The sequence below is a fragment of the Micromesistius poutassou genome (genome assembly GCF_964030765.1).
Source record: "Micromesistius poutassou genome assembly, chromosome: 3".
Lineage (NCBI taxonomy): Eukaryota > Metazoa > Chordata > Actinopteri > Gadiformes > Gadidae > Micromesistius > Micromesistius poutassou.
Genome location: NC_140273.1, coordinates 13,732,318 through 13,747,741, shown reverse-complemented (window position 1 = coordinate 13,747,741; position 15,424 = coordinate 13,732,318). Strand labels below are relative to the sequence as shown.

General features: G+C 42.9%; 1 protein-coding gene across 1 annotated transcript in view; it reads right to left on the bottom strand.

The window, feature by feature from the left end:
- arhgap10 (Rho GTPase activating protein 10) overlaps positions 1-15,424 on the bottom strand; it is a 38,959-nt gene that overhangs the window by 14,540 nt on the left and 8,995 nt on the right. The window contains 13 exon segments of the mRNA XM_084465962.1: positions 1,785-1,843; positions 3,951-4,035; positions 7,563-7,637; positions 8,017-8,131; positions 8,134-8,232; positions 8,481-8,562; positions 10,111-10,205; positions 10,705-10,811; positions 11,254-11,383; positions 11,929-12,033; positions 12,378-12,488; positions 13,315-13,416; positions 13,586-13,657. Of these exon segments, the coding sequence (XP_084322088.1) occupies positions 1,785-1,843; positions 3,951-4,035; positions 7,563-7,637; positions 8,017-8,131; positions 8,134-8,232; positions 8,481-8,562; positions 10,111-10,205; positions 10,705-10,811; positions 11,254-11,383; positions 11,929-12,033; positions 12,378-12,488; positions 13,315-13,416; positions 13,586-13,657 (1,237 nt within the window).

Sequence of the window (15,424 nt, the reverse complement as noted above, 5' to 3'; positions counted from 1 at the left end):
GACACACACACACAAACAGGTTACTAGCCTAGCGTTTCCCCACAGTGGAAGGGTGCCGTTGCTGCCCAGGTTGGCCACTGGAACAGCACAGTCTTGAGTGTTGGCTGGTTATTGATATGCCTTCAGTGTGCAGAGCTGCACATATAGCCGACGATGTTGGACAGCTATGTCTCCGTCTGCCTAATTGGTATTTACAGTGAGAAATACAGCTGATTAATATAGGCTACTGTATGCATGGCAAGACTTTAAAATAAGTGTACAATGGTTAACCATTAATTAGCATTAGCTACGCAGTAATAAGAAAGAACCAACAGTTCTTTAACAGTAAACTAATGGTGTTGTAATCATTAACCTGGGGTGTTAATTTTTTACCAATAGTTTTCATGTTAACCGCATTGTTTTCATAATAACTAAGGTATTAATTGATACATTATTTCATAGGGTTCAACCCATTTGCCCTGACACCTACGCTAATGCCATATAATAATGATTATTATATTTTATTACTGCATTAAGTTTTAGTTTTCATTTAAATTTTGTCAGCCACAACAACAGACTCAGTTTATGCTCATCCATACATGGAGGAGAAGCGTACCGTGTGAAATATGTGTAAATCTAAGTAAGGCAGAGGTGTTATGGTGATATACTGTATGGTGTGGAGCCTGGTGGAAATTGGCAACAGGGGTAGCTATGCTGGGTGGGAAAGATAGTTTTGTGTTGCTGCTGCCGCTACCGTGTAAAAGGGTTGTGTTGAAACCTCAAAGATCATTTCTTAAACATGCACTCACACATGGGCATCTGGCCGCCCACACACACACACGCACACACACACACCAGACACAAACACACACACACACACACACACAAAACTGTTGCATAGAAACAACGAGGATTTATCATGGAAGAAGCTTCACATGGATGCTGTCAACCATCAAAATATTTAAGTGGTAATCCAAACCCCCCTCCCTCTAGCACACACACACACACACACACACACACACACACACACACACACACACACACACACACACACACACACAAACACACACACACACACACACACACACACACACACACACACACTCTTCTTCCCTTATGTGGGCATTGCGAATGACAGATAAAAATGTCAACCTAATCCAATTATAACACATTTTGTAATGGGACTCAGTTTGACTCACAAAAGTTTGATTTTAAAGTGATTTTATGTGGATTAATTGCTTCTTTTTTTTTTTAGTTATTTGCATGTTTACTCTAGTTTATAGTCAACCTAAATAACAAGTTTTAATTATGTGTCTCCCTGTAGCTTAAACACATTTTGTTAATCTTGGTGAACTGAAATAATTTATGAAATGTATATTGATTTAAATAAATAAGAGTCAACAAGATATCTACGTACATTCTAGATAGGAGGACAACAATTGCATACGTATAATATATGATCACAATATCACCAACACGTTCATCAGTATTCTATTGGCTTTGACATCTCGGCCTTCATCTGATTGGACATTGCATAGAGAGTATGTCCAATGAGAACCAGCCAAAACTTTGCTATGCAATTTTCAAGTCTCTCTTTGAGGTGTTTTCCTCATAATCGAAACATGAATGGCGGTAAATAGAAAGCTAGGACAAAAGGCAACCACAAATAACCCCTGGTAAATTCAATAAAACAATTCATTCATTCAAGAAAATGCATTTATGTTGTATGGGTGGTCCTCAAATATAATGCAAGCAGTGGTAGTAGTAGTGTCTATCCATACAAATGTGGTTATGTGAAAACTTACTTGCAGGATTGATGAAGTCTTTATAAAGTCCATAGGTCATCAATGGCTCGGGAAGGCTCCTTGAGCATGAGAGAAAGCAAAATAGAGGCAAAGAGAGGCAGAGAGAAAGAGAGGCAGAGAGAGAGAAAGAGAGAGGCAGCGAGAGAGAGACCGAGAGAGACAGACAGAGAGAGAGACCGAGAGAGACAGACAGAGAGAGAGAGAGAGAGACAGAAACAGAGAGGCAAAGAGAGAAAAAGAGAGAGAGAGAGAAAAAGGGAGAGAGAAAAAGAGAGAGAGAAAAAGAGAGAGAGAGAGAGGCAGAGAGAGAGACAGAGAGAGAGGCAAATAGAGAGAGACCGAAACAGAGGCAAGGAGAGAAAAAGAGAGAGAGAAAGAAAGAAAGAAAGAAAGAGAGGCAAATAAAGAAAGAGGCAAAGAAAGACAGAAAGAAAGACAGAAAGAAAGAAAAAAGAGAGAGAGAGAGAGGAAAAAAGAGTAAGCGAGTTAAAGTGAGCACGGAGGGACATAAATAGACGGTGCACTGTTTTATAGGGTCTGCACACAGCAATGATTAATGTGGCTGTGCCAGGGGATGGAATTAGATGGCGCGCCCGTTGAGATAACCAAGTTCATCTGAAGGTACTTTCACACTGCGGCTGGAGCTCGGCCAAGGCTACTTAGACCCAGAGGAGAGTGAACGGCGGGCCGACCCCCAGTTCTGCTCCAGCGTTGGACCGGCCAACACACACACACACACACACACACACACACACACACACACACACACACACACACTCACAAGTAGGATACAATGGGGTGTAATGTGTCATAATAACATAACGGCAGATCAAGTTTGCACAACTCCACCGATGTTTATGAAGTGGGGGTAGAAAGCGACCGGCGAGTTCACACTCGAGCGAGGAGACAATGAGCGTGGAAAATTCCCATGACCTATGGCGGCCCTACGGCAGCGAGGCGCTCCGGCGCGCGGTGAAAGACCTCTGAGCTCGGAACAGCCGGTCCCAACACGTCCGCCTCCCCCCATGTCTTTCAGAACGAAGGGAGCAGAGAGCGAGAAGGATGATGAGGGGAAGAGAGCGGGACACTGGAGACTGAATTGTCATTGAGGAAAAACGGAGGATGAAATAGAGGGAATGGTAGAAGGTGAGAGAGAGAGAGAGAGAGAGAGAGAGAGAGAGAGAGAGAGAGAGAGAGAGAGAGAGAGAAGAGAGAAATAAAGACAGAGAGAAAGAAAGGGAACGAGAGGGAAAAATAAAGAATGAGAGAAATGATAGAAAGAGAGAAATCAAGAAAGAAAGGGAGGGAGATGGAACAACAGGAGGAGAGAAAGAAATAAAGAGAAAGGAGAGGAAAAGAGAGAAAGGGACAGAATGAGAAAAGGAAAGGAAGAGGACAAAAGAAAGAAAGTTTGAGATAGCGACAGAAATAAGGAAAAGGGAGATGGAAAGAGAAGGACAGGAGAGAAAGAAAGAAAGAAAGAAAGAAAGTGAGAAAGAAACAGAATAGAAAGAGTGCCAGCCAGAAAAAAGAAGTCCATGTTCCTCCACACATGCACACTAAACCCAATTAACACGTTTAGTAATACTTTTTGTCTTTTATCCGTCATATGTGATTTAGAAAAAAAAGGAGGTGGCAGAATGAGGTGACAGAACAGGTAGGAGAGTAAGACATCAAATAAACTCATATTTCAGGGGATGTCTTGAGTCAGCACCAATTTTTTTTTCTGAATAATGAAACTGTCACATTTATGAGCCGGGACCAGGGAGTACTCACACAGTGGACCCGAGGAAAGTCAAATCCCAAACTAGATTGAAACGTGGAAGAATAACGTGTATAATGTTTCGTAAGGCATATTATTAAAGAAGGTTGCGAAAACTGTTGAATGAATACAGCCATATACACTACAATGGTACATACACAGTCTGTACCATTTCATATGCTGAGGAAGTTAAATTACTGCTAGAAATTACTCGAATGCAATGTCTCTGTCCTCTGTGAGCTTGTTGGGAGGGGTAGGGAAGTGTGTAGCAGTTTCCACATATGAACCCCGGCCAGCATCCAGAGAGGTCGGATCATTGTCTGGAGTTGACCCTTCATTTTTGGGTAATTTCCGGGCAAGTTCAAGGTCGCAGTGCATGTGTGTGGCTGTAGCGTGCGTCTCACCTCAGATACAGCTTCAGGGCGCTGGTTATCGTTTTAACGTCCCATTCTTCACTGGTGGACAGATCCACCTCGTGGCTCTTCTCTTCTGCATCGAAACATTAAAACACAAAAGTCATGGGACGCAATTAAACACACTCTAATGAGCGTGACCCCTCTTTTTTCTTCATCTTCTAAAATTACAGCAGCAGTAACTCAACTTTCTACGTGTGAGGTCTTGATTAACAAAAGTTTGAATATTGTACAATGAAAAAATAACTCTTGGTAATTGGCCATGTGGGAGGATAGAGCCCTCTCCTCCAGCCTCACTTCCTGGGCAGGAAATCACAGCTGCTGGAGAGGGTCCACTGGTTCTTTACACGTTATGGAGTCTAATTAATCCCTTACTGCTGCACCAGGTCCCGCAGGGGGTGGAACCAGTGAGGGCTGAGTACCGGTAGTGACAGTGAATCAAGGAGGGTGGTGTTTCAGTTGCACCTTAAGTTACCCCCTGGTGAGTAGGGTAACTTGGTAGCAGAATCTACATATGTTGTCCATGGAGCCCAGGTCACAGAGGAAACCGGAATGATTTTAGGTTACCGGGATGATTTTAGGTCCATTCATAAGATTTTAAATCCCTTAGATGTGTGGCTCAGTGGCTCAACCCACTAACTCGTTAACCACATAGTAGGTGTGCATCGTACCAAACCAGGTTTGATTCCAATCTGCTGTCCTATGCTGGGCATCCCCACTCGGTCTCAACCCACTTTCCAGTCTCTCATTACTCTGTCCATAAATGCATAAAAAAGCCCATACAAATAAATAAATAAATAAGCTAAATCCCCTTGATGTTGTGATTTTCCCCTGCCATTTCGGTACACATCATCTGCCCAATATCACCCTCTGAGAGCTACAGTTTATGTGTGGAGTTTGCAGCTAATTATGTGCGGTTCTATGGGTATACACTGTACGCATTCGTTTTTTTAGTGAAATCGGTGGTCAGACTTTCTTTAGATCATCTAGGTCAACAAAATTGTACTGTGGACCTGGACTGGGATAAAATATGATTGTTCATCATAAAAATGTTTGTATTTGTAAATGTTCTGTAAAGCACTGTTAAAGGGGCATTGAACCCGAAACCATTCTTCAACATGATGATAGGTCTTCTTTGTCAACATTTAAATCAAAGCCATTTGTTCAATGTTACTAAAACATTAGAGAAAACAGGAGTAAAATCCTATGTTCGTGCCATTGTTTGTCAACCAGTTTGGGAATGTTCTATTCTGCTTCGGACTCCGGTGCCGTTCTATTCGTGACAGTGTGGAGAGGTGTGTGTGGCTGTGTTGAGCTCTGCCTGGCCAGCGATTGTACGTTGACAGCAGCGTCCGAGAGGGGGATAAACTTCTTGGATGCGTATAGTAGAACATCACGGTGGATGCATGGAGCTCCGTCTGGTCAGCGGTTTATTTTGATGTCTGGATTTGAGAGACAGTTATGCATCTTGGATGCTTGTAGTATAGCGCCAGTGTGCCTCATTTCACATAAAACATATCTCATTATAACGCTCCTACACAACGACAGTACTAAAAGAATAACACAAATGGGTCATAACCATGGGAATAACATGTCACCCCCCCACTTCCTAGAACTCTCAGCCCAACTGTTTAACATTTAGATTATCTCAGTGTACGGATTTGAGCTACAACAGGGGCTTCACTTAGACTTTAACACCATACAGAGGGGTTTAAAATGCAGTAATGGAATGCTGTTCAGGGTAAGGGTTGATGATTTAATATTGTGTAGATGTATTTTTTAAGTATTCATAATTTATTCATAGCGAGTGATGCAACACAAAATAAACTTAATTAAATAAGTCTCATCATGGGCCATTTATCCGGAAATGGTCGTAAAAAGGAAGTGCTAATGGGGTGTTATGTTTCGTGTTTGGTATTCATCGTTATGTTACAGGCCAGTTACTGGCATCGCTGGCTCCCCCTAGTGTACAAACCACAGAAAGTATGCTTTAATCCCTCGTAGGCTTGGATACGCACTCCTGTTAAAATATAGACCAACGGAAGTGAGATATGGGGCAATGCCTCTGCCCAGTGTAATCCATATTTTATTGACTTCTAAGTAATGAATTATTTCTCACTATTTTCCCTTCCCACCCTAACTTATTATAAAGTAGCATACAACCAAGAGAGAAGCACAGCAGGTATTTCGAACTGTATGTAAATAAAATTGTTTACACAGAGTATGGATTACTATTAACTACAAAGCTTACAAAAAAGTGTTTTCCCACATTATGGGGAAGATGTGATTACATTACACATTTTTCTCCAGAAGTTTATGTTATTGCTATTAGGTTATTGCTGCGCCCTGTACGGAGATTAAATAAGCCTGTCCACTCAGCAGTGGTTTCAGAGGTTGCACAACAGTAAAATCTCTATGGGGCCGCATGCGGGATGGATAGGACTGCGTTTTGGAGGGGGTATGGCTATTGACTTGGCAAGAACCAAGAAAAGCAAACATTCTCTTAAGCAAGAACTAAAGAGGATCTAATTTCCCTTTCTGGATTTCCACATCTATTATTTCACTGCCAAATGGCACATATACGTTAACTTTAATGGGGTGTGAATAATAAATTGCATTTGTGTGCCATTTTGTGGCAGTGTACTCGTATGATTGAGAAATGAAGAAGAAGATAATATTTCTGTAGGGAACATAACATCAGTATAACTTAAATCACACACATTAAAGGATTATGTGTGTAAAGACGCCTACTATGCAAGTTCCAACATGTGGCATCTGTAAAACCTATCCCTCATCACCTGAAATTCAACTCTACCCTAACTCAACCCTAATTCTCTATTGTGATGAGAGGTATACCTCTAAATGCCCAAATGTGGCGTGTTTTCAACTGCTAAAGGGTGTTGATTTCAGACGACCAACAGCCCGGTCTTCCACCATATTAGGCGAACCCTGTGCTCTATAGTATTGTGTTAATGGGCTCTAAACAGTGAGCTGGCAGTTTGGAGGCTAAAGGAGCTTTGTGGGGGTAGGGGACGGGGGGAGAAAAGCCAGGAGAGCCCAGCCAGGGGCTGGCATCGGTCTGGCTCTTTTGTCATTCAGTGCACAGAGTAAGAGTAAAGCTGATGTCTGAGGGAGACGGCAGGAACCAGGAGGGCAGACAGGGTGGGGTGGGGAGGGCATGGAGGTGAGGGACAAGATCCTGGAGAACAGGTTCAGAGTCAAAAGAGATGGAAGGGGAGATGAGATGGCTGGGAGGGAGGGGTAGGGAGGGAGGGGATCTGTTTGGTGTTGTTGTGCGAGCTATGGATGGAAAGAAACCAGATGTGAGGTTTATAAAGGTTTGGCTTAGTGTGAGGGTGTGGACGGGTGAAGCCGAGGTCTCGCTGACTGGCCATGCCACCATCAAGACCCGGCCCGTACATGGTAGACTGAGGTCTGTGTGGTGTTAATATCGATCAAACAAGAAAGAAAGAAACAAACCAACGAATCAAAGTAAGAACGAAAGTGTAAGCTGAGGAGAGTTGAGAAACCATAAAGTACATATACCTTTGGCTCACACATAGAATGCACAATGGAGGAATGAAGCAAAAGCGCGTGTCTCACCAATCATTAGTGAGAGGAGCTTCTGGACCTTGGAACTGACCCCCACCACTCTGTACAAGCCCTGGTCATTGATACCTACGAGAGACATCAATATTAATACATTCAACATCAATATCCCACTAGGATAGAAAGAATACAGCTGTACTAGAATACGTTTTAAGCTTGTTTGAAATAGCTAGAAAAATGTTGTCATTAAAATAAAAAGGTTGAACTATACCCGGCACGTGCACATATTTTACACAAATGAAAAATATGAAAAATATCTATTGTAACAATTCAACCAAGGCAGTTGCATTATAGTTTAATGGTTTCAATAATGGAGCAAGTCTGCCCTCTTGTGTTAGACTAATGTAGCTACTTCTGACACAGAGCTTTAAAAAGCACATTACATCATTCTACAGACACACAGAGATCCCTGTATTCTCTGCAAGTCCCAAGTCTAAAAGAAACATACCTCTTTTCTCTATGGCATTGATCGAGTTCTGCACAAAGGTCAAGCCCAAGTCGTCCAACTGGGCATCAACTACAGAGGAGGAAATATGTTTGAGAAGAAAAGTTAGAACTATCCCCCAATTAAGTTAGACCAAAACGTAGTTTTAACTTGATCCACCTCAACTAGACACTTACTTCCTCTTTCTTTGGAGCAGGTCCTTCCAAGATAATGTCCGACCTGGAGAAGCAAAAAAAAAAGGAAAAAGCCTAAAACACATTTACTTTTATTACATATACTGTCTTTCAAACCATTGATAGTGATGAGGAATGTAAGCGACACAGTGACGCTGGGTGACGACATGAAGAAGCCACCGTGTGATTTTACATAAAGACATAAACAGCATATAGCCTTGTTTTGCCTGGACGAGCCAAGAGGGAGTGTGAGAGATGATGAGAGGGTAGAGAGGGTAGGGTTAGCTGACTCACAGGCTCCTTCCCTCCCATGGCCTGCATCCAGAACTTGTGGTCATCTTCGGACATGCTCTGTACTGTCAGGACTGTCCCGGGACTGAGAGGGGGAGAGAAACAAAATACTATGATATGATCTGGTAATCACAACACAACAATAACCAAACTGTATGACAACATGGGCGGTGTAAATCCACAGTTTTCTTATTGTCGACATTCCCCATGAAACCATGTCCTGCTCACAAGTCTGTCCTGTGATCCACAAATAGACAGCTTACCTTTCTGCGGCCTAGACAGCTTTTGTTGTCTAAAACCACACTAAACAAGTCGCGGGTGAGTCCTGCTGCTTAGGTCAGCAGAAATCACCCATGACGTTTTTTCAGGAGTCATATTCTATTTTTCTTAAAACATCTGTGTTAAAGATGCTATGGGGACGTATTCAGATGGCTATGACATTTCAAACGTGTTGTATCCAAATAAAGCACTTAAATCTTTCCTATGGCACCTTTAATCGACAGCAAGACAAAGATGGTAAACAACCCTTTGGCTTGCAAGTCTGCCTTCCTAACACAAATAAAACGTGTGTTGAGGTAGGAAAAACGTGATACCCAATTGAATTAGCATTGCCTTGGCAAGACTAATGACACTTGTGAGCACCCAGGAACCTGTGATTGTAGAAGAGCTCTGCAATACTAAAAAAAATATATATTTTGAGGAGCCCCCCCCCCCCCCCCCCCCCCCCAAGCGTCGGATGAGCTTCAAATGAAAATTCTCAGGTTGGTGTTACAGCGGTGACGTAACAGGATAGTGGCTAGAGCTGTAGGGCAAGGCCGGCGCAGAGCCTGACAAAACACCACAGCAGTGTGTCATGACTTAACCCTCAGCCCCAACAAGTTTCCCCTCCGCCAGCCGAGCAGAAAACCCACAAGCTGAGAGGTAAACAGTGAGCAAACACAAACGTTGGTAGACGTATGACAGCACAGACTGTTGTAGAAGACAGGTTGACGGGAAACATTGCCAAACACAATGTGGAGATGTATGGATACTGGCCGTAGTGTATACTCCGTATTGTTAGGCTTCTTGTGAACAGCATTTGTGAGTTCTCTATCTATGCAGGTTGAGGAATTGTGTCTCCTTGTACAGTTCTACAGTGCAGCTGCTGGTCATTTTGGTAGCATGATTGTAATTTCTTTGTGGTGTATATATTGGTTATGTCCTAGCGATTGATAACCACTGTTAATAGTTATTTCAGGAGAGTTTAAAGTGTTCCTCGATGGGAACCTCTAAGAATAAAACTAAAAGTGACAGGTCATTCAAGATATTCACTGTCTTCACAAGCACACGAGGATCATTGCGATCCTCGGCTCTTCCTTTTCCCTTTCTACCATCGGAAATAAATTGGGCCATGCCGCCTCGTGGCCAGGGCTGGCGCAAACCCCAGGGAGATGACGGAGGGGGGCACTAGAATGAATTGTATTATTTCAAGCAATTGTATGTATATCTTGTGTAACCTTTAATGGTCTTATGGTGCCTCTTGGAGCTGTGCTTCCTCGTACAACGGAAGCCAAATGTGTACGTAGCCTTGGATCTGCGTTTGTATGTCTGAAGGGTGATAGTTAGTGTGAGAATAATGATGCATGGTGTATACCGATCTGTGATGTCAAGGTCCAGGCAGAATCTCCGATCCAGCACGTCTGTAGTTTTGCGGACACAGGACTTTAGAGTGACCGACTCAGTTTCCCCCTGAAGAGAGAAAAATGGCCCAATCAGAATACATTGTTGGATGGATTTACATTGAATGATTTTATCCAAACGAACTTAAATGATTTTTTTATCCGATACAATAGAAAGTAAGGGAACCATTCGGCAGAGAGTTGACCCAGCCGAAAGCCCAGTCTAGGCCCTGCCCTCAACTGCAAGGCTTAACACTGATTTATATCACATTGTTAGTATATTCATTAAGTCAAACTACTCATATTGCCCAGGACAATAAAAGGATGTTACATCTATGAGCCGGTAAAACTGTATTGCAGTTATTCATTTTCTTTGAAATAAGTCAGGTCAAATAAAGAGTATCAGCATTTCAAACTTGTTTTCTGAATTTTGCTGTTTTAACCGGCTTACATTTCTGTGCAGAGATACAGTGATCATTGCTATAAAGAGAGACATAACCGACTGACGTCAGTCATGTTAACATGTCTTACAGACCGTAGTAACATTATGTGTTTGGATGGGTACTCACCATCTTTCCACCAGATCTGTGGTCAAAGGTCACCATGTGTAAGATCTTCTGCTCCTTGACGAATGTGCAATAGCGCTTCACCCAACTCGAACCAAAGGGAGGTGGTCCTGGAACGCAAACACAGATGACCACTGGAGATCCCTGTAGCATTACATTATTTAGTGTCTGAATCAAACTAGATTATTCGGAGCATGCAATATCTTTTATCTACCGTTTTATTTGATGCTGTATATTGCGGTTTTCATTAACCTAAGCTGTACCGCACTTTGGCTAACCCTTGCTGTTTTTTTAAACCATCACTTGACTTAGTAGATTAGTAGATTTTATCTAAAGCCACTGAGAATGATCAAAGCATTCGCTCAATATTGTCACACAAAGTGCTGCCCCGGTCTCCGACAAAAAAACAACTGATAAGAATGCAATGCAGCTTTGGCCAGCAAAAAAACATTTATTAGCAGTAGTTAAGTGCACAAGAGGGCTTGGTGCAAGTTAAATGCACAATTAAATCCCTTGATTTAAAACCTACTCAGCACAGGGGTGCAGTCTTACGTTTCTCTTGCACATAAAGGTAGCCCTCGCTGCTTATCGGACTCGTCTGTCTGTATTCCTGTGGCGCCTCCCTGATCCGCTTCATCAGCTCGTACACTTCCGACCGTGCCCCCTCGAACCGACTCCTCGTCTGTGGGGGGAGAGGTAGCGGGTCAGAGAGACACTGGATTGTCGTCACTTCCAGGTGCTCTGGGGTCACACAGACAGCAGTCATGATGCACAACCGCTGGAAACAAAAACTCTGAATGCTTCCCCAGGAAACGCCCTTGACCGCCCCTGAGGGAGGCTTGAGAGGTGAACGTATTCCAGCAAGATCAGAAAGATTGTGGATACTGCCATAACACACACATTGGGGTGTTTTTATTCGGACGTAGCGAGAGTAGAATATCCATTCAATTAATTGTTTTAATATATTTGATGGGCTTTTTGTGCCTAGGTGGACCGGAAGGTGGAGACGGATGGGAAAGCAGCTCGGAGAAGAGAGGGAATGACATGCAGCAAAGGACCTGGGTCGCTACAAGGGGTATTGCCTCAATGGTTAGCGCACTAGGGGGTTGAGCCAGCAGGCCGCCCCATTCATTTTATTTCTAATGGGTCTGGTAATACAACGTTGTTATAAGCTGAAAGCCGAAATACAATCATCAAATGGAATGAGTGATTTTATGTGCCTCTTACATTCTGGATATTTATCTGCAAGGCCTGCTTGTAATGGTCAAAGTCATTGGCAAGCTCAAATCCCTGGTGATAAAAGGTGAAGACCGTCTGGAAAAAGGCCAGCATCTGGAGAGACAAAGGGAGAAGAAATGATGCTTAAGATGAAGATAAGCAAAGTAAATGATTTAGTCAATGGAAGTCAGCATTCAATCTTTAAACAGAAACTATACAATGAAGAGAAGGATCAAAATCAGGAGAGTACACTGACATAGGACCTCTCACAGTTTGGCTTTAGTCATGATCATTTAAACAGATGAATGAATGAATGAATACTTAACCATTAACACCAACACTGATAGCATAAAGTGTTGCACACAGGAAATCCTTTTGTATTTGATATACGTATATGGTATATCATGTATACAATGTATATAAAATACATGTCAGAATACTACTACCGGTTGACTTACTGGTTCGACACATTCAAACTTCTTCCTCTCCTGGATCTCCTGCAGTTTGCATACATAGTCGAGGGACTCCTCCTGGAAGTGCAGCCTCATGGCCTCCACCTGGCTGTCTGCCTGAGGACGAGAGGACCAGCACATTACTAAGTGCTGCTCAGCCATGGGCTGATGCACAGACGGGGGCTATCGCTGCTTTCTCTCACCAAATAGTTGGCTCAAAAGGACAATGAGTGACGGTGCTTGTTACATGCCTCTGTCTGCAAGTTAACATGAAGTCCCTGACTTCTCTTAGTCCTTTTCAGGGACAATACAATCTTTTTAACTGAAATTGAATTAAATAATAGTGTATTTTTATTTGTTTTTACAGCACGCAGTAAAAAACTCAACAGTTCAAGATTGCTTTCTCTCCTCGTCAAATCAAGCCATAAGTCATATGGCATGGCATGACCTCCCATATCTCCTCCATACTTCAGGATCTCAAAGGCCAAAGGGGAAAGACAGTAAAATACATTGTTTATAGGATTGTATTTCCCTTCTTTACAATGCACAACGTTAACGCTTTCCCTCCGGCAACGTAAAGCCGTTCCAGCCCAGCGTGTGTGTAGCCAGGGCTACGATTATGTCACGGGTTGTTCCAACGCCCACAGCTGCTGGGGCTTGACCTTGGTAGTACGCTAACACTGAGCATGCCTTTCCTCTCCACACTTTGCCAGGAAAACGGCTTGTTACTGTTAGCCGGGCCAGCGGAAACTCACTGTTGAAAAAGAAAAACCCTTGCTGCCCATCACCATGACACTGGAGACAAATCCCCCCCCCCCCTCCCCCCGCGCTGTATTTTTCCTAACCTCTTAAAGAGAGAGTTTGTTCCCTCTTTTTTTCTCTTTCCTTCTCTTTTGACTTTTCTCCATTTCCCTATTTGTGTGGATTGGAGAAGTGACGGTACCTCTTGGAGCTGAGGCTCCTTCTTCTTTGCTGACATGTTCAAAAGCTTCTCCAAGGAGCTGTAGTACTTCTCCGTTTCCTTCTCATACTTCTTCCTTTCCGTCTTGAAAAAAAACAAAAAACACAGTGTGATAAGTTGAGGGAGGGTGAGGAAACACATGGGATAGTTGGAGGCAGAACGCAAAGAGGGTTTGCTTTATAGAAATGAAATGATGAGATGTTTTATTGTAATTTTGCATGCAAAAAGTGACTGAAGCAAAGTCATACAGTACCCTTGCCGCGCCCAGTTGCTCTTTCCGGAACTTCTCCAGGGGTTTCATCAATGTTTCTGTAATGTTCCTCATCTAGAAAGAACAACACCTTCTTCATCATGTTTATGTCTTCCTCATAGTTTAACACAGAGCTTGTATCTGTAACATTTTCAAACAGACACTTGTGCATGCCAGTTTAAAAAGAAAAGGGGTAGGAGTCTATGATTATAATACAACACTTGGGTAGTATTAACAGTACTTCATAGTTGAATAATAATAGTTATTCAGTTATACTTAGATAAAGGGAGATCAGCTCCCCAGAGCAACCAGTAATCTTGAGCGCCTCTACTCAGTTAACCTGTTTAATATAGGTCTACACTGGTTCTGTGGAGTGAGCCTTTGGGCATAGAACTATGACTTTCAAAATAGTAAATAGTATGCTTTTCTTATTTAACTCCTGGATAAAGGTTATTTTAAGGTAATGGATAAGGATTAAGTTTCTTTCATTTGTGCATCACTAAAGAATCTGATGACATGGAGATTTAAATATTTCCACGCTTTGTCCTCAACCACAACGCCCATCCCAGATTGCTCCGTTCTCCCGGATGTGATGAGTAAAAACTAGTAACATTTGTCATTTCGAAACACATGATCCATTTCTGGGATTGGCTGAAATGTTTTCACCCTGTAGCCTACCCCTCACAAGAAAGATAAAATGGAGCCACGTAAACGAAACAAAATCCACAGGCGGAAACATCCAGAGCCCACAGGCTTGTTGATACTTGATAGGGTGTTAGATAAACAGCAATGAGGCACACACACCACTAGAAATTGTACAGTGTTCCTCTAAACATGTCAGGGTCTGCCTCTCCCCCCTTTCTTTCTTTGCACCATGATGTCACTGTAGACTGTGCACATAACTAAGCTGCATATGTTGCATGACGGTTTCTTCAGCTGGCCCTGAACCAACGGATCAACAGCTCCGTTGCCCACCGACAGCCAACACCACAGGCCTCTGGGACATTACATAGTAATGATACAGCAGGGGCAATCCTGCTCTAACCCTATCAAGTACCAACAGGCATGTCGGTTTAGACAACCTCAGCACACAGCCAGACAGTGCTCATTACAGGAGAGGAGCTAGCTAGCTAGCTAGCTAGCTCGCTGAGGGAAGGAGGGGAATATGAGCGAACTGCATGGTGCGAAGGTGCCTTGGGTGCTTTCCTTTAGACCTGTCTGCTGGATGCTATCATTTCTGCACAATGTGACTCAACTTGCGCTGAACTCCGGTCTCAAGGGTAACCTGAGCCTGGAGTGCTCACCCTCCAAAATAGACTTGCTTTTATTATAACCTCATCAGACTGACCATGTAGCCAAGCTTCATCTTCGAATGAGAAACTTTGACAAGTGCGGGTACGTTGGTCTTAACGTAGTACCTTGTTTTCATAGCTTGTGCTGTGATGTCAGGTGTACTGCTATGTTAATCTTATTGAACAAGTACTGCCATTAAAATGACTGTGGTAACTTTGGTAATTCAACTCTGCAGCCCTGCCTAGTTCCCGTCTTGTCTCATGTGCTTGGACAGTGGACCTTAGACATGCTGCCAAGGCACAAGGGAGGGGCTGTTGTAGTGCGGTTTTTAATGAGTCACCCAATAGTGGAAATGTGTTGAAAGCATTACCTACTTCTTATTCAGTTCAATTAACATTTGATCGTTTCAGAGACACATTTTAATGTGGTTTTCGCACAATGATTTGGGATTTTAGCACCAATTACGAGGTTTTTCAACCGACAAATATGTAGTGAACTGGCTACTGGTGGTCAAACATTGCCAGAATGCAGTGTTAAAGAGGTTGTCAT